Source organism: Papio anubis, chromosome 6, assembly GCF_008728515.1.
Source record: "Papio anubis isolate 15944 chromosome 6, Panubis1.0, whole genome shotgun sequence".
Taxonomy (NCBI): domain Eukaryota; kingdom Metazoa; phylum Chordata; class Mammalia; order Primates; family Cercopithecidae; genus Papio; species Papio anubis.
In genome coordinates, this window is record NC_044981.1 from 166,393,945 (window position 1) to 166,420,871 (window position 26,927).

Sequence of the window (26,927 nt, forward strand, 5' to 3'; positions counted from 1 at the left end):
AAAACCCTGTGAGCTTTGAATTGGACATATTAATATGAAATCATTTTATCTTGAAAACTTAAAAAGGGAAAGAAGCAAGTATTTATCCTGTTATATGGAGTATAATCCTTTTATAAAAGTATTCACGTTAATAAATGAAAAAGAAATGACTAAAATGTCATTTTGCAACCCACTAATGAATTAATAGATCTAGGAATTACACGGCAGCTTCCAATTTGCAGGAAATACAGAGAATAGGGAAACTACACCATGAATTTCCAACTAGCAAACCCCAGACTATGAGAAGCTCTAAACACTAAATGGCCTGTAAATTGGAAAGAAAAGAAATGGATAAGGAACTTCAATTATCTTTAAATGCGTGAGAGTCAGGATAATAGTTCCTGCTTGAGGGAAGCCAGGAGTGTGTGTCTGGAAGGACCATAAGGAGGGGCTTCTAGGACAGGCAGCAAAATTATGTTTCTTGACCTGGTTGGTGGCTGCAAGGGTATCTACCTTTGAATAATACATTATGCTATACATTTGTTAGGTTTCCTGTATATGTAGCTACAACTATAAGAGATGATTTTTTTTAAGTTATATACATTAAAGTCCTAGGCACTGATAGGAAAAATATTGGAAAGGAAAACATAGAATTACTATTTACAAATGATTACATGCCTAGAACTTTCAATGCAATCAACTAAATCAGCAGTAATAGGAGTTCAGTAAACTTGGAATAACAAAAATATTATCAACAATAAATTTTGACAAAAATTTATCAACAATAAATTTTAAAGTGTTAAGAGAAACTTCCAGTAATAAAACAACAGAAATGGTAATATCTTAAGGAAGTAATACTTATGAAATATAAAAGCCCTGTGTGAAAAAGATTGTAAAACTTTACTGAGGAACATAAGACCTACATACCCGAAGGGATACTTCTTTCTTAGATAGGAGATAATATTGGAATGATGCCTTTCCAGTTAATCCATACATTATTGGCATCACTAATGACTGGGAAACGCAAGAAAAGGGCATTTCATACGCCGTTCTCTTTGGACTGCAATCTGGTATCAACTGATTAAAACTTAGAATGTGTAGTCTAGTTCTTCTTCCAGGAAAGTTTACTACATGAACACCTGCACTCTCCAAAAAACACACATACAAGGATGTCCCTGCAGCGCTGTTTATGACACTGAAAAACTGGAGGGCATGGCAATGACTGTAATTACAGGAACAGCTCAGTAAGTGAAGGCACCTAACAAGAGCATCCTAGATTCCCAATCACGGAAATAGGTTTATGATATATTGACTGAAAAAAGGGAAAGCTATACAATTGAATGTATTCTATCATTTTTTTCCAAAAATGGGATCAAATGCCATGCCCAGAGGATAGACAGAATGGGCTTAGAAGATACCCACTAATCTGGTCATTATCTTGGGGAAAGAGGCAGAAGAGAAAGGAAGGAAGGACCTCCCCTTTCTGATTTTATTCCTGAGTCACCTGAAGATGTACTTTTACAATTAAAAAAAAAAAAAAAAAAAACCCACCCTAACAATGAAACCTAAGAACCCACAAATGTCCACCTGATATTCCATGAGAAAAAAACTGCAAAACAAGCAAAAAAAAGTTACTGCAGAGAGTTGGCAGCCTGTGGAGAGGGCATCAGCTTCTACACCTGAAGGACCCACTAATTTTTACCACTTACTAACTGTGTGACCTCAGCCGAGCCCCTCAGCGGGGCCATTGTCTCCAACAGAGGAACAAAACCCGACTGCAGCTCCGGGAGGATTCCAGGCACCACAGGGAAAGTGCCTAGAAAACAGGAGTTGCTCAATATATAGAAGGTAATAAATACACGTTTCCTGAGCAACTGTGAGTTCTGATCATTAATTTGCTTTCACTGAAGCATGTAATGAAATATTGACTGAAACAAACAAGCAGACACCAAAATGGTTTCAGGCATTATATCTAAAATACAACTTTTTAGAAAACAGTATGATCACATGACTCTTACAAGGTATCATAACAACAATCTAACACTTTTATAAACTGCATTTATTGTACAGAGTACTCTGAAGAAAGAAAAAATATGTACAGCCATTCATTTTCATTAACACATGTATTCTGTCCTGCAATACTGGAGAGGCGGAATGTGTCTGGCACAGAAATAACCCCTAGGAGTTACAAATTAGAAAAACAACACTTTTAAAAAAGATTTTTACTTTTCTGGTAGAAATATAAAAACTGTGGTTCATGGGGAAAATCATTAAAATTAAAAAGTCCAATCAATTGTAGAGGTGGCTTTCACTCTTAGAGTTTTCTCCCTCAAACCAACTTGTCAACAGCAGTGTTTAAAATCTACATATAAATAAATGGGCAGCGCTGCCCAGATAGCAGCACAGTATGAGCAACTCACAGTCACGCTGCGCGGTGTTCTCAGTGCACAAATAATGCCCCTTCCCGGCATTCCGCAGTGGGCACTTACAGAAGGGCATCACCTGGTGCCGCAACCTGCAACTCAACATCCATCTTCTCACACCACCACCAGTTAAAGGTACCAAAACAAACTGATTTGTTAAAAAAAAAAAAAAAAGTGGGTGGGGGAGGCAAGGGTACATGACAGCCATTACGTCGTCTTCCTGAATCCCTTTAGAATAGGGTAGATGTTTTCAAATGCTTCATAAATTTCTGCTCTGACTTTAGCACCTAAGACGACAAGTTGAAGTAGAGATAAGAGACCGAAATGGCACTTCTTAACATATTAAGAAGGTAAAATTATTATTACCTTAAAGCTGCAAGCACAATTCTCACCATACCCAGTCAGATTAAGGCACAGGCATGAAAACAGTAATGGTAGAACCCCCTGTCACCCCCCAATGTTTTATTTTTGTTTATAAACAATACTTTTAAAAAATCATCTTAGTGACTCCAGCATCTCGCGTCCATTCTATAGCTCAAGAGGCATGTGTTCACACTTCTCTCCTGGTCCTGAACCAGGCCCTAAACTAAGCAGGACGGCAATAACAACCGAATCTTTTTCTCCCAATTGCTGCCTTCAACTAAGCTCTTTTCTGAATCTTCCTTTCTTGTCACATAATCATATTGCTGAAGAATCGTAAAGCTTCAGATAACTAATTCCAAGTGAAAACACCATCTTCTATTCAATGCAGTGCTCACCTCCTCACTGTAAATGGAAACCTGCTTGCAGGGCTGTGGTCAGACTTCCCTGCTCTCACTGTGCCTTTAGTGGGCACGTTTCTCATAAGACTTGGGTGGGAGGCCTTTGTGCAAGAAGCTAGCCCACTGTCCCAACACTGAAATTTCTTTTCAGCACTGAGAAAATGCCATAATCGAAACACAAACATTCAGATACTACTTCCTGTTACAACTTACCTGTTAATACGACTTTTCCAGAAACAAAAATAAGGAGAACAATTCTGGGTTTGATCATTCTGTAGATTAAACCAGGAAATAACTCTGGCTCATAACTGGAAGGAAAATTGCAAAAACAGTTTAGAAATTAAGAGCTTTGCGTGCTTTTAAATAAAATGAGAACCTGTACAAGGAAAAATACTGAATAAACAAGCAAACTAGTCAAGAGGTAAAGCACAGTTCTTCAAGCAGCATCAAAGGATAGAATAATCAAAGCAAGTGAGGCCAACTTTTAGTCATCAGTTGATAACCATTGGACGGGAGGCTATTTGTCCTCCTATCGCTTTACCCTATTTCTACTGAATCTGGATTTTCTGATTTAAGAAAAAGAGCCCTGCAGTTACGTCTGCAGTCTCTGATAATAATCACCTACTTTTACAGTCCTAATAATTACTATTATATACCTAATAATCATTTACTTCTAAGATCTGATACTGTAACTTTTAATCAAATCTCACCTCCTTAAATTGAAATATTCTCTAGCTGTCAATTGTGTTCAGGAAATTCAAACACTCTGATATACTAACCTGAGAATTAACCTATACCTGATTGAGCTGTTTGACTGAATGGACTATTGAGGGGGGTGTGTGTGTGTGTAATTTTTTTTTTTTTTTTTTTTTTTTGAGACGGAGTCTTGCTCTGTTGCCCAGGCTGGAGTGCAGTAGCACGATCTTGGCTCACTACAACCTCCGCCTCCTGGATTCGAGTGACTGTCCTGCCTCAGCCTTCCATGTAGCTGGGATTACAGGCGTGCACCACCACGTCCAGCTAATTTTTGTATTTTTAGTAGAGACGGGGTTTTACCATGTTGGCCAGGCTGGTCTTGAACTCATGAAGTCAAGTGATCCACCTGCCTCGACCTCCCAAAGTGCTTGGATTACAGGCTTGAGCCACCAGGCCAGGCCTGGTACATATTCTTCTAAGCCTAGTAATCTCATTTTTCTTAGTTCAGAGAGACTGAAAACAGGATGCCTCTGTTTCTGTGTGTCTGACCTAAGACAAAATTCAGGACAGGCTTCTCTGAGGAAGAGTGGAATGGGTAGACATATGGAACTCAAGTGGGAGCTTCCTAGGTGAAAAGGGAAATGAGTGTACTAGGCGTAAAAGCTGCAAGTGCACAGGCCCATGGCAGGAGGAACCAAGTGAGCCCAAGGGGCACACAGAACTAGTGTGCCTGTGAACAGACACCAGAAGACCATGAGATGAGGCTGTGAGGTGGGCAGGGCTGCCTGCCTGTGAGTCTTCACCTGCAAGTAGCAGGGAAGATAATTAGAAAGTTGTTCCTACGGCTCAACTTCACACTTTGCTGGCAGATCTGACACAATGTTGACTAAAAGAGAAGATCCAAACTGGGAAAAAAAAAAATTGATACAAGAGGTTAGGTTAAATTCATGCATTCCAAGTGTATTCAGCAATCAAATGATAAAACATACAGAAGCAGAATCAAATTCAGTCCAGTAAAGGGGAGTTATGGGTACTGCTAAGTGACAAGGGAAGCAGAGGCTGGTGAGAGTGATAAATGTCACTGAGAACATCAAGAAGACAATGCAAGAATACATACAATTATAACCATGTCAACTGTTCTCACATACTGAATATTTTACATGTGTTTTATTCTGAACAATGTTTAGATTATAAATGAATTGTTGCCAAAAGCAATCATAATACATTTCAGACTTACCTACTAAACTGTTGATGGGTGAGCACAAGACCTTCTAACCTTATAGGAAACTTCACATCACAGCTCCCCACCATGTTCTGAATCTTGAAGTCCAAGAACTTAGCTGGAAAACCCAACTTCTGTACAACTCTAGCATATTTTCTTGCTGCCAGTCTGGACTGTTCTTCACTAGGGAAAGGAAAAAAGTGAGTTATTCATACTCAGACTCAGCTAAAATATTTATTTAGACTAATAACTTATAAAAAGTCCTAAACAGGAAACTAATAAAGTGTAAACTGGTCAGCCCCCTTGCAATAGGAGAAAAGACTGACAGACATTCACAATTTCCTTATAAAGTATTCCTGGATCCTTGACAGAAAACTGTAGGTCTGCCAAAATGACCTTTCAATCTGCCAAATTATTGTAGCCCTAGATTTTATGGATGTGAATTATTACCATCATCAATCATCACTATTTCTATGTTTTAGCCCATGCATTTCTACTGAGAGGGAAACTAACAAACTTCATATTGATCAGAAAATGTTGATGAGATTTATTATTGAACAATGTATTCACTAATTCTATTCTCTTTTATACCAAGACTCATCATGAATAGACATTCCTATGATGTCATTTGTTGAGGCAGTTCAGAGCTTACATAAGAAAAGCAGAATGTGGGCCAGGCATGCTGGCTCACACCTGTAATCCCAAGCACTTTGGGAGGCCAAGGCAGGTAGATCACCTGAGGTCAAGGGTTCGAGACCAGCTTGGTCAACATGGTGAAACTCTATCTCTACTAAAATTAGCCGGGTGTGGTGGCAGGCACCTGTAATCCCAGCTACTTGGGAGGCTGAGGCAGGAGAATCACTTGAACCTGAGAGGTAGAGGTTGCAGTGAGCCAAGATTGTGCCACTGCCCTCCAGCCTGGGCGACTCCGTCAACAAAAAAAAAAAAAAAAAGGAAAGAAAGAAAGAGGAGAGGAGAGGAGAGGAGAGAAGAGAACAGGAAAAAAAAAAAAAGAAAATAAGACAGAAAAGAAAAGAAGGAAGGCCGGCCGGGCGCAGTGGCTCATACCTGTAATCCCAACACTTTGGAGGCCAAGGTGGGTGGATCACGAGGTCAGGAGATCGAGACCATCCTGGCTAACACAGTGAAACCCCGTCTCTACTAAACATACAAAAATTAGCCAGGCATGGTGGCAGGCACCTGTAGTCCCAGCTACTTGGGAGGCTGAGGCAAGAGAATGGCGTGAACCTGGGAGGCAGAGCTTGCAGTGAGCCCAGATTGCGCCACTGCACTCCAGCCTGGGCACAGAGCAAGACTGTCTCAAAAACAACAACAACAACAACAACAACAAAAAGAATGTGAAAATATTACCATAAAAAGACTATCAGGTGCAGGGGATCAGGAAGAACAAAAATCACGCATATATATATATGCTATGCTTTTAATTTTCAGGTAAATTTACTGGTGGTTTCTTGTCTTGATGAAACAGTCATCCAACTAGATATACAATATTCAGTTTTCAGATGCTCTGGGACAAAAAGACTAAATGCTGCATGAAAAGCTTGCCTTGATAAACCACAAGTTTCTGATATTCCATGCAGGGGAAAACAAGCAAACAAAAAGGCTCTTAATTAAAGAGGTTACTACTGCATGTTGTGGCCAAGGGGAAGTGAAAGGCAAGAACAGATCCTTGTCCTGAATTCTGAAAAGCCTTGGAGACCAGGAGCCAGAATGTCCACACCAATGACATTCCCCTCACTGAAAGACAATTTCGAACTTCAGAATAAGCAAAAATATCCACAGCCCCCTTCTATGTGTTGACACCTCCAAGTACATTTAATACGCTTTCATTTAAAAAGTTTTAGTTCATTTGTTCAGTTCATTTATGAAGCTAATGTCACTAATTTTCCCCCCAGTTTTTGACTTCTATCAGGTATATGAGTTCTGTTTAGAACAGTCAGGGTCCCAGAGCACTAACCTTCCGACAGGATCACTTCAGATGCAGAATACAGGCAATGACATTTTATAACAGGGGTGCATTCCTTAGGATCTGCACAACTCAAACGCTCATAATGAACGCTAGTTCCAGTGAGATGGCAGGCTTCTGCAGTCAACACATGTGGTGCTGTCATGCTGCCCGGCCCAGTAAGGTTTGCAAAGCCCTTACACCATTAGCTTAGAAGTGTTCTAATGCCTGACCAATTTTTTCTTCCATTTCAAGATGTATTTGTGTTATTTACAACATTTTTCACATAAAGGGAATTTTATTAATAGTTCTGATGTTGTATTACATCTTACCTAATTTTATTTTATTTTTTTTTTCTGAAGACAGAGTCTTGTTCTGTCTCCCAGGCTGGAGTGCAGTGGCATGATCTCAGCTCACTGCAACCTCCGCCTCCCAGATTTAAGCGATTCTCGTGTTTCAGCATCCCAAGCAGCTGGGACTACAGACATCCACTACCACGCCTGGCTAATTTTTGTATTTTTAGTAGAGATGGAGTTTCACCATGTTGGTCAGGCTGGTCTTGAACTCCTGGCCTCAAGTGATTTGCCCGCCTTGGCTTCCTGGGATTATAGGTGTGAGATACCATACCTGTCCATATCTAATTTTTAAGAAAATGAAATCACTGGTATCTACAATTAATAGAATCAACCATTTTAATAAGAAAGCAGTAATAACATGTTAATGTGCTAACCTAATAACCTAAAAACTCATTCACAACCCATAAACCAGAAGAATGAATTTCTTACGGCTACCTCTTGGCTCCTGTGCACACCATTTTCCCAGAACTGAAAATCAGTGCCGTGGTTCGTGGCTCTCTTATCCTCATGATTACTGCAGCAAACCGCTAAAATAGAGAGAATCATTAGTGAGGTCATGCCAAACTGCTCACTTTTGTTAGGAGAACTACACATTGACCAAAAAATCACAACTGGTAGGAAGGACACAGTACATCTAGTTGTCGAAATATTTGTCCTGTATTTCTGCATATCTGTAAAGGATTTGCATACACCACATGTAACAAATATTCCTTTGCATAAGGAGCAGAAAATAATCAATTGTGACAAAGTTATACCAAGATCTGTATGTTCTTTCACATGAGCATTCCACCAAGAGAAATGTTTGCAAAATTTGGTTATGTTCTCAATAAATACCAGTGCCTCTGTTTCTACTTTATATTTGCTGCTTATCATGACTATAGCTTCTCTAATGATAAATTTTGTTTTATTAATATGAATTTTCAGGCAAATAAACCAATAAACGTTTTCTACCTTAATGGAATTAATAAATCAGATTACAAGCATACCAATATGTAATGAAGTAAAATCCTGCTTCCAATTGGCCTTTAGAAACAATATTAATGTATTAAACACATATAAATGCAAATTAGGAAAAAAACACAGTTTTAACTTTTATTTTCTGCCTTTTTGCTTGAAACACGTTAATTCTTTCAGAAAATTTTCTTGCTAAGATGGTAACTCATGGGGAAAATATTTCAACTCTGGGTTGAATTAATGGCCTCAGTTATTAGGTACATGATAAGAAGCAAGTAATTACTTTGAAACAACTTAAATATTTTAATACATTGTATTTAATTATACAATAAAAACCTATGTATTTCTAATTGAGATGACTCTGACAAACTAGATTGCTTTAACAATTTTATTTTTTTATTTTATTAATTTTTGTTTTTAGAGACAGAGTCTCACTTTGTTGCCCAGACTGGAGTGCAGTGGTACGATCATGGCTCACTGCAGCCTCGAATTCCTGAGTTCAAGAGATCCTCCTGTCTTGGCCTCCCAAGTAGCTGGGATTATAGGTGTGTGCCACCAACCCCAGATAATTTTTTAAATTTTCTGATGAAACGAGGTCTTGTTATGTTGCCCAGGCTTGTCTCGAACTCTTGGCCTCAAGCGATCCTCCCACTTTGGCCTCCCAAAGTGCTGGGATTACAGGTCTGAGTCACTGTGCCTGGCTTTTAACAATTTTAGTTTAAAAACTGCTCTATGTCTTCCCTGTGTTTTTATCAACATCTAAAAAAGCTAGCAGTATATAGTAGTTTATCTAAGTCCCAGGAAAAGCCTAGCTATTTTGCATTTCCAGAATTTCCTCTACTATTTCTATTGGTTAAGTATCACTTCACTTAAGATTATAAAGTAATAAAATTATGTATTCAACTAAATATGATTATAATAGATGAAAGATTAATTCTTAAAATGCTACATGTCATACAGACTCATTATGAGTGGTTAAAAGGAGATTTTCAGACCCCTAGCTTAGCTATCTTTCAGATCTTAGGCGTTATGTTTCAGGGATTTTTAAATGCACCCTAAGTCCATTACTAACACTTCTCTCAACCCAGCTAATGTTTATCCAAATTACTTTGCCTACTACAGCTGGCAAACATCATCCCTATACATACACAAAATTCTTCACATGATCCCAATACAATATATATGTAACTTAGCTTGTTTTATAGACTGCTGTATTCCCAGGGATTCTTATATCACAGACACTCAATAAAAGATACAAAACAATGCACATTTTACTTTAGATCTTCATTTTGTTGGTGTCAAGGAATAAGCATAACACAAACTCTTTGATATACAGATTTTTTTTTTTGAGATGGAGTCTTGCTCTGTTTCCAGGCTGGAATGCAATGGCGCGATCTCCGCTCGCAACCTCTGCCTCCCAGGTTCAAGTGATTCTCCTGCCTCAACCTCCCAAGTAGTTGGGATTACAGGCACAAGCCACCACTCCCAGCAAATTTTTGTCTTTTTAGTAGAGACAGGGTTTCACTATGTTAGCCAGGACGGTCTTGAACTCCTGACCTCAGGTGATCCGCACACCTCGGCCTCCCAAAGTGCTGGGATTACAGGTGTAAGCCACCAAGCCCAGCCGATTTTTCTTTTTTTTTTTTAAGAGACAGGGTCTTGCCATGTTGCCTGGGCTGGTCTTGAAGTCCTAGGCTCAAGCAATTCTCCCTCCTCAGCCTCTCAAACTGCTGGGATTACAGGCATTAGCCACTGTGCCTAGACTGATCTACAGACATTTGTTACATAGCGTGAAATACATTAAAACATAGAGACATGACAGAGAAGACAAAAAAGAAAAAAAAAAGAAATACATTAAAATAGATCTAACCTTGGGATTATATTCGGCATTTCGGGCACGAAGTGCAATGGTCTTTAGGTCAAGTTTACAACCAAGATTCACTGTGGATACAATATTTCTGTAAGAAATTTGAAAAGAAAACATGACTATTTAAATTACTTAACCTTCACTGGATGAGGTGTTAGAAATTATGCAGACATCTGATTATTTCAACCAAGCTTTAATTTTTTAAAATTGCTCACATTTATTGTTTAACAAGTATCATGCACATGTTGAGCATTTTATATAGATTATTCCATTTAATACTTACAATGCACTGTGGTAGAAGCTACCAGTATTCCCACATTCGGATAAATAAGCTGAGGCTTAAAGGTAGTGCAACTTCCTCAGGATGCACATGGCTCCCAAGTGGAAGAGCCAGGATTTGAGTCTGTCTCCAGAGCCATGCCCTTAGCCTTCTCACAGACAAACTCATTTCTCACCTGTGAGCTCTAAAAAGCCATCACCACCACCACCCTACTCCTAAGTCACTTTTTTTCTTTTTTTTTTTTTTTTTGAGACGGAGTCTCGCTCTGTCGCCCAGGCTGGAGTGCAATGGTGCAATCTCAGCTCACTGAAAGCTCCACCTCCCGGGTTCACGCCATTCTCCTGCCTCAGTCTCCCGAGTAGCTGGGACTACAGGCGTGTGCCACCATGCCTGGCTAATTTTTTGTATTTTTAGTAGAGATGGGGTTTCACCATGTTAGCCAGGATAGTCTCGATCTCCTGACCTCATGATCTGCCCACCTCGGCCTCCCAAAGTGCTGGGATTACAGGTGTGAGCCACCGCGCCTGGCAAACCTAAGTCACTATTTATTATGAAAATGAGTTCTCTCAAAGTAAGTATCTTTTGAAAGACAACAGCTAAGTGTCTTTAGCAAAAAAAAAAAAAAAAAAAAAAAAAAAAGCAAAACCCTGCTTTCTCTTCTAATTCTTTCTCAGTAAATAAGGATAAACGGAGCCATCTGGGTCCACTGACCCTTTACATTTCTCAGTGTTCTTAAATCACTTAATGAATAACTTATACAAGGATAAAGATATACTAAAAGCAACTCTATTAGAAATTTTAATAAAAATTTAAACAACAAACCTACATTTTCATTATACATTTTTTCTGCTTATGAAAGTATATATACTTGGCCAGGCACAGTGGCTCACGCCTGTAATCCCAGCACTTTGGGAGGCCGAGGCGGGCAGATCATGAGATCAGGAGATCGAGACCATCCTAGCTAACACAGTGAAACTCCGTCTCTACTAAAAATACAAAAAAATTAGCCGGGCGTGGTGGCGGGCGCCTGTCGTCCCAGCTACTCAGGAGGCTGAGGCAGGAGAATGGCGTGAACCCAGGAGGTGGAGCTTGCAGTGAGTCGAGATCACACCACTGCACTCCAACCTGGGCAACAGAGTGAGACTCCGTCTTAAATAAATAAATAAAGCACATATACTTGAAACGGGCAATGTCCTTTGAATGCAATTAACTGCACAACAACTGTCTTGCATGGACCTGGAAATCACCATCCCAAGAATATGGAGTCCAGATTTCAAATACATAGGTTCAAATACAATAGGTTATAGCTCACTGTTGCTTCTGGTTCTTTTTCTTATACTGTCAAAATGCAATACTTTTGAAAACTTGATGGCCCATAATTTTGTTCAAAAGAGAATGGCAGTCTATGATACACAACCGTAAAGCCAATTAGGTTGATCCACACAATGTTTTCATTTCCATATCATCTCTTTCCTTCCAATCACCGTTGTATACACACCTGCCTTTAGCATTTGTCCACTGATGAACTATATCAAGTAGATTTTAGTACATCTATCACAACTTTCATCACATAATTGTTGTATGTATTCTTATATGTTTTCATTAATTAAATAAATATTTGCCTTAATCCCTCTTAAGCCTACAAGACTGAGAGGGCACTGAATTACCACGCAGGAGGGTTCTTAGTAGAGAGCAGCAGTTCAGGAACGTGGATGACTGGATGCTCTCGGGAGTATCAGAACAACAAAGGCACGGCAAGAAACAAACACCTGACTGTACTGTTTATACTTTATTATTTAAATCAGAAATGCAAACTTAAATTTTCTTGGGAGTCCGACAAGCATGCTGGACACAAGGGAGCGGTACAGACAAGGGTGAGCTAAAAAGGGCTGTCTCTAAAATCACTTTGTTTTTAAAATTGTGTGTGTGGTCAAACAAAATTGTGGAGGCAAGATTTAGGTCTTTGGGTAAAAGTCAGCATCCACGATTACACACCACTAAGTTCCAAAAATGATCAGAGATAGCTTAAAAACAACCACCATATATGTAACAAGGTGAATAAATGCAAATAGGAAATACTACATCTAAAGGGAGTATGAAGGAGGAAGGTATCTGTACAAGAAAACTGAGGAGATGCAGAGACTGCAAGTAACCTTTTAATTTGGTCATAAGCTTTCTAACATGAAAAGCTGCACGCTTCTTATTGACTGGGATTATTTGGAAATATTTGCTGTTTTTTCAGGAAGATGAAATTATTTCCTATCCCTACTACCCTGTTACATATAGAACCCACTTCACTTAGGTAGAAAAATCCATTTAGGACAAGAACAGTCATCCTCATTTTGTGGGAAGGACATAGACCTTCAAAGATTCATATGCAGTCCCCACAGTAAAAATAAAAAACAAGAACTGCCAAAAATTATACTGATACTGTGACTAAAGACCTAAAATAGCATAAGGGAAAGAGACTATATAACATTGTGATTTGGCGATATCAGATACAGGGAAATGTCTATAATATAATAATAATGACAGTGAAAATCAGATTAAATTTTATCGGCTCAGGTATATAAACACAAATGACCACATTTCTAAACCTGTTAAGAACCTTTTACTGGGGGCACTAAGATGGCTTTGCTTCCCTTTCCCAAGTGTGAGATAAAGCAAATTTTGATACACAATTGCTGTTAGCGCCATTCCCTCCCTTAATAAAAGGATCCATCAGAGAACAGAGCAGGAACACAACTCACAGGGACTCCTAAGTGGGAGGAAACATAAAACACCAAGTACTCACTGCAGCTGCGGTACAATCCCAGAACTCTCTGAAGCTGGAGTGGCAGGAGTGATGGGGGTCATGGGGGTCAGGGGGGAGGGATACAGTGGAGTGGTGCCCGGCAAGGGTGCAGTTGTGAGAGTCTGTGAGTGGAAGAGCTGTGGTGCCTGGCCTGAGGTTCCCTGTGTTGTCTGCTGGGATGCTGACTGCTGAACGGCTGCAGTGGCCACTGCCTGTTGCTGCTGCTGCTGCTGCTGCTGCTGCTGCTGCTGCTGCTGCTGCTGCTGTTGCTGTTGCTGCTGCTGCTGCTGCTGCTGTTGTTGCTGCTGCTGCCTTTGTTGCTCTTCCAAAATAGACAGACTATTGGTGTTCTGAATAGGCTGTGGGGTCAGTCCAGTGCCATAAGGCATCATTGGACTAAAGATAGGGATTCCGGGAGTCATGGCACCCTGTGGAAAGCAAGGAGAAAAACAGGTTAGGCTGGCTGCTGCTGAGTGTTTGTGGAAGTTTCTTGGTGGAACAGCAGGTGAGATGTGCAAAGACAGACGCCTTCTGAGAATAATGGGGTTATTAAACTTTAATTACGGAAGAACCAGCTATTCTTACACACATTGCTTTCTTCTTTAATACCACACAGTGGATAAACATGAAGAAAAATGGATAAACTGAACTTTGGAAAAATTAAAAACTTCTGTTCTTTGAAAGACACCATGGAGAAAATTAAAAGGCAGGCCACAGACTGGGAAAAAAATACCTATAATACATACATCTGAGAAAGGACTGGTAAACAGAATAATAAAGAGCTCTGACAACTCCATAAAAGAAGATCAACAAATAAAATAATGAAAAAGGGCAAAAGATGTGAAGGGCATATTACAAATGAAGATACAGGCATACCTCGGAGATACTATGGGTTAGGTTCCAGACCATCTCAATGAAGCAAGCAGCATGAATTTTTTGGGTTCCCAGTGTCTACAAAAATTATGTTTACACTATAGTCTATTAAGTGTGCAATAGCATTATGTCTAATAATATGTATATACCTTAATTTAAAAACGCTTTATTGCTAAAAATGCTAACAATCCTGTGAGCCTGCAGCAAATCGTAATCTTTTTGCTGATAGAGGGTCTTGCCTCGATGCTGACAGCTGCTGACTGATCAGGGTGGTAGCTGTGGCAATTTCTTAAAATAAGACTGACGAACCTCGCCACAAGGACTGACTCTTCCTTTCACTGAAGGTGTCTCTGTAGCATACGACGCTGTTTGACAGCGTTTTACCCACACTGGAACGTGGTTCAAAATTGGAGTCAACCCTCTCAAACGCTGCTGCTGCTTTATCAACTACATTTATGGAATGAATATTCTACAGTCATCAGTTCACCAGGAGTCAATTCCAACTCAAGAAACCACTTTCTTTGTTCATCCACAAGAAGCAACTCCTCATCTGTTCAGGTTTTATCAAAAAATTGCAGCAATTCAGTCATATCTTCAAGATTCACTTCTAATTCTAGTTCACTTGCTATTTCCACTACACCTGCAGTAACTTCTACCACTGAAGTCTAGAACCTTTCAAAGTCATCCACGAGGGTTGGAATCAACTTCTTCCAAACTCTTATTCATGTTGATATTTTAACCTCCTCCCATGAATCACAAACGTTCTTAATGGCATCTAGAATGGTGAATCTTTTCCAGAAGGTTTTCAATTCACTTTGCCCAGATCCATCAGAGGAATCACTATCTACGGCAGCTACAGCATATGCCCCTCCCTGCTTCCTTTCTTTGAGACAGGGTCTCCATTGTAGCTTTTAACTTCTGGACTCAAGTGATCCTCCTGCCTCAGCCTCCCACGTAGTTGGGACTACAGGCACATGCCACCACGACCAGCTAATTTTTAATTTTTTTTTTTTTTGTAGCAACAGGGACTTGTTTTGTTATCCAGGTTGGTCTCGAACTCCTGCCTTTGAGTGATCCTTCCACCTTGGCCTCCCAAAGTACTGAGATTACAAGCATGAGCCACCATGCCCTGCTCTATTTCTTAAATAGTAAGAATTGAAAGTTGAAATTACTCCTTGATCCATGGGCTAAAGAATGGATATATTATTTAAGCAGGCATGAAAACAATATTAATCTCCTTGTTCTTCTCCATCAGAGCTTGTGAACAACTAGTCACACTGTCAGTGAGTAACATTTTGAAATCAATCTTTTTTTCTGAGCAGTAGATCTCAAAGAGCTTAAAATATTCAGTAAACCATGCTGTAAACGATGTGGTCTCATCAGGTTTTGTTGTTCTGTGTGCTGAGAACAGGCAGAGTAGATTTAGCGTAATTCTTAAGGGCCCTATGATTTTAGAACAGTAAATGAGCATTGGCTTTAACTTAAAGTCACCAGCTATATTAGCCCCTAACTACAGTCAGCCAATCCTCTGAAGCTTTGAAGCTAGGCACTGACTTCTCCTCTCTAGCTATAAAAGTCCTAGGTAGCATCTTCTTCCAGTAGAAGGCTGTTTCATCTACATTAAAAATCTGTTATTTAGTATAGTCACCTTCATCAATAATCTCGGCTAGATCTTCCAGATAACTTGCTGCTTCATGTTGTATTCTTATGTTGTGGAGAAGGCTTCTCTCCTTAAAGCTCATGAATAAACCTCTGCTAGTTTCAAAATTTTCTTCTACAGCTTTCTCTCCTCTCTCAGCCTTTACAGAACTGAAGAGAGTCAAGGCCTTGCTCTGGATTACACTTTGGCTTAAGGGGATGTTGTGGGTAGCATGATCTTCTATCCAGACCAGGCAAACTTTCTCCATATAAGCAATAAGGCTGTTTTGCTTTCTTATCATTTGTGGGTTAAATTAGAAGGAGTAGCACTTCTAATTTCCTTTAAGAACTTTTCCCTTGCATTTACAACTTGGCTAACTATTTGGTGCAAGAGGCCTAGCTTTTAGCCTGTCTCAGCTTTCAACATGCCTTCTTCATTAAGCATAATCATTTCTAGCTTTTGGTTTAAAATGAGAGATATGCAGCTCTTCCCTTCATCTGAACACTTAATGAAACATCACTGTAAGGTTATTAATTAGCCTAATTTCCCCATACTGTTGTGTCTCAAGGAATAGGGAAGACCAAGGAGAGAGAGAGACAGAGAGATGGGGGAATGGCTGGTCAGATTGTAGATATTTATTAAGTTCCTATATTATACGGGTGCAGTTTATGGCATTCAATAATAATTACAATAGTAATATCAAAGATCACTGATCACAGTAACAGATAATAATGAAAAGGTTTGACTGGGCTCAGTAGCTCATGCTTGTAATCCCAACCCTTTGGGAGGCCAAGGCGGATGGATCACTTGTAGCCAGTAGTTTGAGAACAGCCTAGCCAACATGGTGAAGCTCCTTCTCCACTAAAAATACAAAATTTAGCTGGGTTTGGTGGCACATGCCTATAATTCCAGCTACTCAGGAGGCTAAGGCAGGAGAATCGCTTGAACAGGGGAGATGGAGGTTGCAGTGAGCCGAGGCTGCACCACTGCAATCCAGCCTGGGAAACAGAGTGACTGCAAAAAAACAAAAAAAAAAAAAAAAAAAGAGAAAGTTTGGTAACAATAACAGATAATAATAAAAAGTTTGAACCAAAATCTAACCCCAAGTACACACTGTTGGAAAAATAACGCCAACAGACTCACTGGGTACAGGTTTATCACAACCTTCAATTTGTCAAACATGCAGTAAAGTCAACTGCAGTAAAGTAAGGCGGGCCTGTGTATGAGTGGCTGACAAGCACTTGCCAAGGTGCTCAGAAACATTAGTAATCAGGCAAATAAAAATCAAAACCACAGTAAAATACAACTAAGCAATCACTAGAGTAAAAGTAAAAAGATTGACAACACAAAGCGCTGGTGAGGATGTGGGGCAACTTAAATCTCTTATGCTGCGAAACAATACAGCCACTTCAGAAAACAGTTTGGCAGTTTCTTATAAAGTTATACATACACTGATATAAGACCTAGCAATCCTACTCCTAAGTATTTATCTATGAGAAGTAAAAACAGTACATTCAAAGTCTACACAAATGTTTATAGTGCTTTTATCCATAATAGCTCCAAACTGGAAAGACCCCAAATGTGAGCAACTAGAGAATGGATGAACCGTGGAACATCCAAACAATGGAGTGATACTTAGCTATACAATGGATTAACTACTGATATACAAACAGTACACCGGGCTAAGAAGTCAGACATACACAAAAAAGCACACACTGTATGAGTCCATCTATATGAAATTCTAGAATAGACAAAACTAATCTTCAGCATTGAAAAGCAGATTCAGTAGTTACCTGGGGCCAACAGAGTGACTATAAAGGGGAAGAGGGAAGAAGGGACTTTTTAAGATAATTGAAATGTTCTGTAACTTATACATGTATATATAATTATCAAAACAGACACTTAAAATGTGTTTTTTGTATGTAAATTACTTCAACAGAAATTATTGGTTTTTTGTTTTTGTTTTTGTTTTTGTTTTTGAGACAGAGTCTAGTCTTGCTCTGTCCCCCAGGCTGGAGTGCACTGGCACGATCTCTGCTCACTGCAACCTCCACCTCCCGGGTTCAAGCAATTCTCCCTGCCTCAGCCTCCCAAGTAGTTGGGATTACAGGCACCCACCACCATGCCTGGTTAATTTCTGTATATTTAGTACAGATGGTTTCGCCATGTTGGCTAGGCTGGTCTCGAACTCCTGACCTCAGGTGATCCGCCCACCTTGGCCTCCCAAAGTGCTGGGATTATAGGCGTGAGCCACCGCACCCAGCCTGAAACATTTTTATCGTAGATGGGTGGTTGAGAGCTTGAAATGTAGAAGGGGAAAAATAAAACTAGAAAATAATTTGGTGAGGGTGATTTTCAAAATCAAAGATCCTATATAATTATTTGGAACATTCTCATAAGTGTTTATCAAAAGATTAGGTGTTTTATAGATATACAACTTCCAAACAGACTCCCCAAATAAACACTATTGTGCCCATTCAAAACCTAATAGAACATCTCAACAAAATCAGGCTTAAAAAATATATTAAATCATTTTCAAAAACAGATCATTAAATGCCCGTCCTTGCCTTTTGATACCATCTCTTGCAGTTCAGATTTCCGCCCTCCCTATTCTCTCCCTCCTGCTGTATTACCTGAGGGGAGGCCAAGCCCTGAGCGTAAGGTGGCAGGCTGTTGTTCTGATCCATGATGTTCACTTTCTTCTTGGCAAACCAGAAACCCTTGGGCTGGAACTCGTCTCACCATTCAGTTTTTTCCTACAGCATCTCCAGCACACTCTTCTCAGCAACTTCCTCAATTCCTTGGGTTATCTTGACACCAAGAAACAGTGATGCTGCTTTGGAAAAAAGTCTGAAGTTTAATTTAAGGATCCAGGTAACCTATACAGTCCTATAAGCCAGTTCCATGGCTATACAAAACACAAACATGAAAACCAATGAAGCTATTCTGGAATACATTTGTTTTTACCTTATAATCCCAAAGTCTTATTCCTTCCAGGTTTCCGGCGATTGCATGTAAAATCACCAACAAAACCAAAATCATTTTGTTACACGTTTAAATACTCAGATAATGCTCAAAATCAAGCTGTCATAACTAGCATTAAAAACTTTTGAGGAGGCCGGGCACGGTGGCTCAAGCCTGTAATCCCAGCACTTTGGGAGGCCGAGACAGGCGGATCACGAGGTCAGGAGATCAAGACCATCCTGGCTAACCCGGTGAAACCCCGTCTCTACTAAAAAAACACAAAAAACTAGCCGGGCGAGGTGGCAGGCACCTGTAGTCCCAGCTACTCGGGAGGCTGAGGCAGGAGAATGGCGTGAACCTGGGAGGCGGAGCTTGCAGTGAGCTGAGATCCTGCCACTGCACTCCAGCCTGGGTGACAGAGTGAGACTCCGTCTCAAAAAAAAAAAAAAAAAAAAAAAACTTTTGAGGAAAAACACCTACAGAAAACTAATTCCTAAGCAAACTGTAATATCAGAGCAGAATATTTATTAAGCACTGTATACAAAGCACTGTTAGGCAAAGCTCAGATCTTTAAATATCCCAATTTTACATCCTCTACAATGTCTTGGGCAAAAAATTAAGTAAATATTAAATTCAATCCAATATACTTCAGAGTGATCATCTATCAAGCTCCTACTGTAATGAAACTGTAAAAAAAAAAAAAAAAAGCTGCACAAAGATAAAGCTCTGAATTTTTATAAATGTAATAATCTTACCTCTTTAGAACACAATAATGCAAACTGTGCCTGTTATCTGACTATTCTTAAATCGTCATCGCTTTACTCACTACACATCTGAAATGAGTTTATAATAACATATTCTCACATAGAACTTAAGAGGTCTCAAAGTTACAAATTATACGTCCAAAGACCCTTCAGGCATATGCACTTCAAGCATGTGCTGGTACAAAGTAGACACTCAGATATTTGCTTAATATATGAAAGACTCTGACGATCACTTTGAAAGGCCAAAGGCCCCCAAAAACTATCTATCCTATATACTCATCACTGAAAAACAGATCAAAAAAGAAAGCAAGCTGTGCTTCTGGAAATAAATATATCAAAGACATTTTTTAAATTATACTTTTTTTTTGACAGTTATCCTATAATAACAAAAGTGCTGCAGATGAGGATATAAAGACAGGAAGATGTAGTCCCTGGCATCAAAGTGTTCAATATGAAGGGTATGCAAATAATTACTGTAAAACACAGTATTATAGTAGCAAGTATGGCCTAAGCTAAGTTCTTGAAAGCCTACATGTCTTTGTGATCTCTGCATCTAGCACTAGGCCTGGAATGCAGCATGTGATCATGAATGAGCCCATATACACCCCTGGAAGAGAAGACAATAAAGACTAACAGCCAATCACTATGAAGAGAGGGCGGTGTTTTCACAAAGCAGGGATCATCTAACTTGGGTCTCACAAGATGAGTAGGAATTTACAAATCAGGGCTTCAGACAAAAGAGAAATCAAGCAGAAAGAGATAACAGATTGAAAAAACATGCAGAATGCAGGCGACAAGCTTAGTATGACTGTATAGAAGGTCACTGCAGATGAGACAGCACATATTGGTGGGCTCATACTATCAGGAGTTTTAAATGTTACTGCATAGGCAATAATAACAGTTATGGAATTTTGGAAGTGCAGTATGAATAGATCTAATTTGGCAAGACTAGATGAATTTGAGAGGAGTAAAACTGGAGGCTGGAAGTTCCGCTTCAGGAACTTCAGCTTCAGGAACTTCAGCTTCAGGAACTTCAGGTGAGGCAAGAGATAATGACGGCAGGATTTAAACCCATTGTAAGCATGACTAGAGATTTATTTATCCAGGACCTTCGGTGGCTTCAGGCCACTTTTTGCAAGTAAGTCTACAGAAGAAACCGTACGGTGATTACTGCACTAATTTATCTCAGAAAAGAGTTGTTTGCTGGGTATCTTCAGCTCTTGGAAATTGAAACATCAAATCCGATATTTTTTGGAGGCAATCAAATTAATTCTGCATGGCCTTCTAGTGTCTGTACAACTAAATGAAGCACAGTCTTTTCACAGAAAAGCCTATCTAGAGATTTGGAAAACCATGATGGCCTGAACCGAGAGATGGGAGGCCCCGTAAATAAATGGTGTGTATTCTATCTTAAGAGCTACCGTGCCCGCTGTCTCAGGCTTCTGACAAAATACCTAAGTCTCAATGTTGGTAGCAAAACCGGCGGGCACAGACCAGGGTGAACCTGCCTTCTAACATGGAGAAGAGGCGGATGGCAGGACAGGGCAGGGTAAACTTCGGGTCTTCGATGCAAGGGACTGTCTGTCCCGCCCGCCGCCGCCCAGTCAGTAGTACCCTGCACCCCACAATCGTACGATGGGAAGCCGCTTGCGAAACACAGCAGAGTAGGGCACCAGGCGGGAGCGGCGGCCGAGCGGCCGTTACAGGCCGGAACGGCGGCAGCACGAGAGGGAGGAACGTCCCCCGCGGGGCCTGCACGCGCGCCAATTCCTCGTCTCTTCCCCACCATTGCCCCCAGGCCTCAATGCAGTGGTCGCCTCCGCCCGAACCCTCAGAAAAGAGTACAAGCTATTACCTGGGTCACTGCAAAGATCACCATGGGCCAGAGGAAACGAAGTTTCACAGCCGGCGGCCCAGACGCCCGCCACAGCGAACCTGCATGACCTCACTGAACTCCTGGCGCGCGTTGATAATGTCACTTCCGCCAGCTCTGCCCTCGGCTTCAGCGAGTTGCTCCCACTAGGGTCGAGGCCCTGCGAAGTGTGGGCATAGGTCACTTCCTGTGTTTCCATAGGGGGCGGAGCTTAAGGTAAGGGGGGCAAAGCTCTTGAGGAGTTCCGGGGCGGGGCCGCCGTCCCACAGCCGTCTCTAATTGGCCCTTGCAGGACGTAGGAAAGATCGATTTTTACATGGTGTATGTGTGTGTGTTTTGTTGTTGTGGTGGTGGTGGTGGTTTAAAGCAACTAGCGGCGTTACCTTTGGCAAGTTACCTGACGTCTCCCCCGCAGTTTCTTCTGTAAAATTGAATAATGATAATAGTGCTTACCGTTGGGCTGTCGGGAGATTGACAGAGATTGACAGTACTTGGCACTCAGTAAGCGCGTGCTCCTTACTTGTGCAAGAACGCTAGCTGATCTTCAAGGGTGTAGAATGACAAGGAACACTAAGCAAAACAAACGGCTTGTGTTTACACACGCATTTATATTCAGTTCTGCCACTCCCATTTCATGCACTGTGGTCACAAGGCTCTATCCGCAGTTGTTTCTTAGTGGGACTAGAACTTAGTGGGAACTGATTTTCCCTTCTGTAGTTCATTGTGGCGTAATCATGTTATACTGCTTGTTTTCTTTGTACTTTTTATTAGCAGTGAGGTTGTGAGCTCTTTAAGGATAGGAAATGTTATATACGTTTTTTATTAGCCAGGACAATTAACGCGCTCACCGTTATTCGAGTTGGCGTTGCGCCATAGTTCTGCCAATTTTTTTGTATGGTCAGACTTAAATTTTCGTCCATTGGGGTGAATTCCAATGTTTTCTTCGACGGGGGGGCGGGAAACCTTTACTTTTCTGTCAGCTTTTTTGGAATGGGCGGGACCCAACTACCAAAGGGACAAGCCGCCCTGCAGCCCTCCAGGAGCAACGACTAGCGCAAGATAGAGAGGCCGGGAGCGAACTTCAGGAGAATCCGGAAGTGGCGTAACGTCCGGTCAAGGCCGCCATCTCGCCGTGAGACAGCAGGTGTTGGAGCGGCGGGCGGAGCCGTGCGATGTTGTCTTCCATAGCCATGTATTCAACTCCTGGCAGAGACTTGGGGATGGAGCCGCACAGAGCCGCGGGCCCTTTGCAGCTGCGATTTTCGCCCTACGCTTTCAACGGAGGGTAAAAACCCGAGAGAGCTCCGCTTTCACTTTCGCCCTTCCCCCATTTGCTGAAGCCCGTTTGGGAGTCACCGCCGTGAAGGCGCTGCCCGGGTCCCCTGCAGGCCTCAGAACCCTGAGCTGAGTGGGTCCGCACAAGGCCGGTCTCCCTGCCGTCCTCTCATGCCCTGCGTTTCCTTCTTCAGGCTCGCGTTGCTCAAGTTTACTTGGTGATTGCGATACAGCCTTGGTTTTTAGGGTTTCCCATTACAGCCCTGTCATTTGGGTTTTTATGTGGACCGGAACTCCATGCTCCTTGCTGCTGTGAGACGGTAAAATGGAAATTGAAACATAGCCTCTGCTCTGTGGAAGAGCAAAAGGGACCTCATGTACACGTTCCTTATGCCAGCAGGCGAGGGTAGAGGTTTAGCGTCTGAAACTTAAAAGTTAGGATTATTTGGTCTGTGTTGTTAGATGCATAGCTGGGTTGGTAGCCGAAACGTCTTAATTGTAGCCGCCTGATTTCTGTTATTTCTAATTGTAGCAGTTTGATCATTTTATTTCAAATGGAAAGTGGGATTGGTTGAGTAAACTTAGTTTCATAGATAAGTGCTTTTTTTTTCTTTGTCAGGCGGAGTCTCACTCTGTTGCCCAGGCTGGAGTGCAGTGACCTGATCTCAGCTCACTGCAAGTTCCGCCCCCCGGGTTCACGCCATTCTCCTGCCTCAGCCTCCCAAGTAACTGGGTCTACAGGCACCCGCCACCACGCCCGGCTAATTTTTTGTGTTTTTAGTAGAGACGGGGTTCCACCGTATTAGCCAGGATGGTCTCGATCTCCTGACCTCGTGATCCGCCCGCCTCAGCCTCCCAAAGTGCTGGGATTACAGGCATGAGCCACCGTGCCCGGCCTTTTTTTTTTTTTTTTTAACGTTTAGCTTAAGTTCAGGAAAACAAAATACTCAGAAGATGGACCTTTTAATATGTGTGATCTTGTATGTTATGTTCAAGTTTTGGTTTTTATTTCAATTACCAACTTTATCTTGAGTAATATAATTTTCCGTGGTGGCACGCCAGAGATATAGGGTTATAGAAAGATGCTCTGTTTAAGACTCTTGACAGGGAAGAGCTGTAAATTGAAGCAGTGGTTATAGTTACTAATCAAGCCTTGTACATTAAAATATATACACTCAATTTGAATGAACCGATGGTTCTTAAAGAAAACAAAAAGTATTGGCTGGGCACTGTAGCTCGCACCTGTAATCCCAGGACTTTGGGAAGCTAAGGCAGGAGGATCATCGCTTGAGGCCAGGAGTTCAAGACCAGCCTGCACAACATAGCAAGACCCCATCTCTACAAAAATAAATTTTAAAAACAAAGCAAAAATGTTAATTGGTTCCTCATAAATTTGAAATATTAATGCATATTTTTGGAGTGCGTTAGAAAGACAACGAAAGTCTGATTTTAGCCTTGGTTCTGCCACTAAAGGACAGTCAGGTCTTTGGGTACTTCTGAACTTCTTGAACCTAAATTTTCTTCCTTAGTAGCTTCATAGTCTTTGGTGAGAATCGAGAGAGATGCATTTTGTAAATTGCGAGCCGTCATCTTATTTAATCATCATGAAAAGTGAATGTTCGATGATGTTAGCATCCTAGGGTTATATTAGACATTAAACTGTCAGGGTCAGAGAGCTGGTGTGAAGTTGAGCCAGGACTTAGCTATTTCACCACTGAGTTTATTCATGCTTTTCCATTATGCTCCTTAACACTTCCTGTGATGACTAATTAAGTTGTACATTGTAGGGAGGGTTATTAGACCCATTTCATAACGCTATTCTCTATAAATAAGAATTTTCAGTGTTCAGTATGCCCTACTCATTACTCACTTTTTAATCCCTAGTAATCCAGTTTAAGCCATTACTGCCCTAAAAATTACTTAGAACTTTCTCATTACTTTTTCTCAGTCATTGTTCTTTTTCTTTAGTGTTTACTGCAGCTGGCTTTCAGGCAGCCTTTGCTTCCACAAAATGAGGCCTCATTCTCTTTTTCTACTCTGTCTTTGAATGTAGTTAAACAAGTCATTAGCCGCCTTGTTTATCACTCAGCACTCTTTCATGTCTCATTGCTGGGAGGATTACTCCCAAATCTGGTTTTCCAGTTCTGCCTCTCGTGAGTCCCTCAGTTCTGGCTTCTTCAGTAAAACATTTCTAACTGGTTTTTCTGCTCTCACAATAACTCAAGACAGCTAACAAAACAAAAAGCAAGCTAATTATTCCCCTCAATCTCCTCTTCTCCTTTTTTATTATTATTTTTTGAGACAGAGTCTCACCCTGTCACCCAGGCCGGAGTGCAGTGGTACGATCTTGGCTCGCTGCAACCTCCACCTCCTGGGTTCAAGCATTTTTGCCTCAGCCTCCCGAGCAGCTGGGATTACAGGTACCTGCCACCATGCCTGGCTAACTTTTGTACTTTTAGTAGAGATGAGGTTTCACCATGTTGGCGAGGCTGGTCTCGAACTCCTGACCTCAGGCAATTTGCCCACCTTAGCCTCCCAAAGTGCTGGGATTACATGTGTGAGCCACCGTGCCTGGCCTCCTCTGCTCTCCTTTAAAATACTTTTTATAATTATGCCATGATTCTGCTCATTTAAGTTCTAAATCTGGGATGTCATAATTGGTTTTCCCAGTTCCTAACATTTATGTAGATATAAAAACTTGTCTGTTTTGTGTGTTTGTGACGATTTCGGATTTACCTGTTCACCCTGTTACCTTACTATTGCATTAGTAGTATTAAAACAGTGTTTCCTTCCCGTTTCACATGCTATGTTATTGTCAGAGTAGTCTTCCTGAAACCACACTTTGTAAATGGAACTTCTCTCTCTCTTGCATCTTTTTAAAAGACCAGATCTCATGCTAATGCCCAGGCACCATCATAGCTCACTGCAGGGTTCAAGCAGTCCTCCCACCTCAGCCTCCTGGGTAGTTACAACTACAGGTCATTCTTGCTCAGAAAACTTTCATGATTTCTTGCTAAAATTCCAAAATCTTTAGCTTGGCATTTGGGATTTTGTACAGTAGGAACCCTGTCCATCACATAAACCTTACGTCACTACATGTGTTTGTGCAAAAATGGCTGCCTGAATGAGTTGCTTGAATGTACTATTTGAATTATTACCTGTTTGCCATTGTTTGCTGTTTGTATTATCTGGAATGGCATCCTTTTCTGCGCGAGAACTTTAGCACAAATCCCTCCTCAGTGAAAATAGTGACTACAGTTTTCTGAGTGCTTACGTCTGTGAGGCACCATGCCTTTAATTTCCACTATTGCATTGGAGCAGTGGTTATAGTTATCAGTCAAGCCTTGTATATTAAAATATACACACCCAAATATACACACCTTGTGACACAGGTACTGTTATCGTCAACTTGGATTTGGAGAATTTGCCTAAGATCACATACCTAGTAAGTAGCAAGAGTGTGTCTCTGTCTCATGTAATTCCAGAGCCCAGATGCTTAGTCATACTCTAGTGCCATAGCAGTTATAGCTAACACTTACTAGAGGACCAGTTACATGTCAGGGACTGCTATAAGGGCTTTACATACTTGATTCTTTGAACACCCTATTGAGGTAGCAACTGAAGTGATCTCTGTTGTATTTATGATGAAATTGAGGCTTTGAGAAGTAACTACCCACAGTCTCATATCTGCTAACTGGGAAAGCCAGAATTAGAACCCAGGCAGTCTGCTTTTGGAATTCATACTGTAAATCTCTTTGATAAGCTGTCAAATTGTACAGCCACAGAGGAAAAAATTTACTGTTTGTCCATTTGTCATTGTATAAGGACTTGGGTATAAAGAAATAAGCAGTATATAGGCGTTATATAAGGACTTGGATATAAAGAAATGAGAAAGAAAGACAAATCCCACCTTCTCGAAACTTCTAGAGCTTGCGTTGTAGTACCGCTGTCTGTAGTTGACCCTCAAGGGCGCAGATGTGGTGTTTAGTTGTTCTGTATTAGTAGTACCTTGCACAAGTAAGCATTTAATGTGTTGGTGATGATAAATCATTGACTTTTCTGTTACCTCCTGCCAAGGAGACTTTGCCCTGATTTAGGCTTATTAATAATTTGTTTTTCCAGGCAACTTGTAACCAGGGGTTCATTCTCTTGCCGCTCATCTTTCCTTTTCCCATTTGAATCATGTTTTGTTGACATCTAGAGTATTTGATCCCAGTATGTGCTATGGAGCATTCTTCTAT

At 40.9% G+C, this 26,927-nt stretch overlaps 2 protein-coding genes across 7 annotated transcripts in view; one reads left to right on the forward strand and one right to left on the reverse strand.

Moving 5' to 3' along the window:
- Nucleotides 1-1,933: 1,933 nt before the first annotated feature.
- On the reverse strand, nt 1,934-21,550 carry TBP (TATA-box binding protein). 5 transcript variants are annotated; one of them, XM_009206461.4, is made up of 8 exons: nt 21,394-21,517; nt 18,444-18,646; nt 13,299-13,726; nt 10,228-10,315; nt 7,839-7,930; nt 5,097-5,264; nt 3,377-3,471; nt 1,934-2,689 (listed from the first exon to the last, which is right to left on the reverse strand). In XM_009206461.4, exons 2-8 carry the CDS (start codon nt 18,495-18,497, stop codon nt 2,610-2,612), a joined length of 1,005 nt encoding a protein of 334 aa, XP_009204725.2. In that variant the 5' UTR covers nt 18,498-18,646; nt 21,394-21,517; the 3' UTR covers nt 1,934-2,609. The 5 variants fall into 5 exon arrangements, with proteins under 5 accessions (XP_009204725.2, XP_003898469.2, XP_017813986.2 ...); XM_003898420.4 differs by having other exon boundaries at nt 2,018-2,689; nt 18,444-18,643; nt 21,394-21,550; XM_017958497.3 differs by lacking the exon at nt 21,394-21,517 and adding an exon at nt 20,993-21,301 and having other exon boundaries at nt 2,018-2,689; nt 18,444-18,643.
- Nucleotides 21,551-22,489: 939 nt separating this feature from the next.
- Nucleotides 22,490-26,927, forward strand: part of PSMB1 (proteasome 20S subunit beta 1) — a 59,410-nt gene continuing 54,972 nt past the window's right edge. Inside the window, exon 1 of one of the 2 annotated variants that reach the window (XM_003898422.2) lies at nt 22,490-22,696. In XM_003898422.2, coding sequence (XP_003898471.1) covers nt 22,584-22,696 — 113 coding nt within the window. In that variant the 5' untranslated portion in view covers nt 22,490-22,583. Of the gene's footprint in view, nt 22,697-25,209; nt 26,902-26,927 lie in introns of those variants that run through there. The other variant, XM_031667592.1, reaches the window with a different exon arrangement.

Excerpts from the sequence above, each read along its gene's own strand:
- TBP (XM_009206461.4), bottom strand. The coding sequence starts at position 18,497 with ATGGATCAGAACAACAGCCTGCCACCTTACGCTCAGGGCTTGGCCTCC. Across the intron at positions 3,472-5,096 it reads ACCCATCAACAGTTTAGTAG|TTATGAGCCAGAGTTATTTC; the intron begins GTAAGTCTGAAA and ends TTTTCCTTCCAG. Across the intron at positions 2,690-3,376 it reads TGGAAAAGTCGTATTAACAG|GTGCTAAAGTCAGAGCAGAA; the intron begins GTAAGTTGTAAC and ends TTGTCGTCTTAG.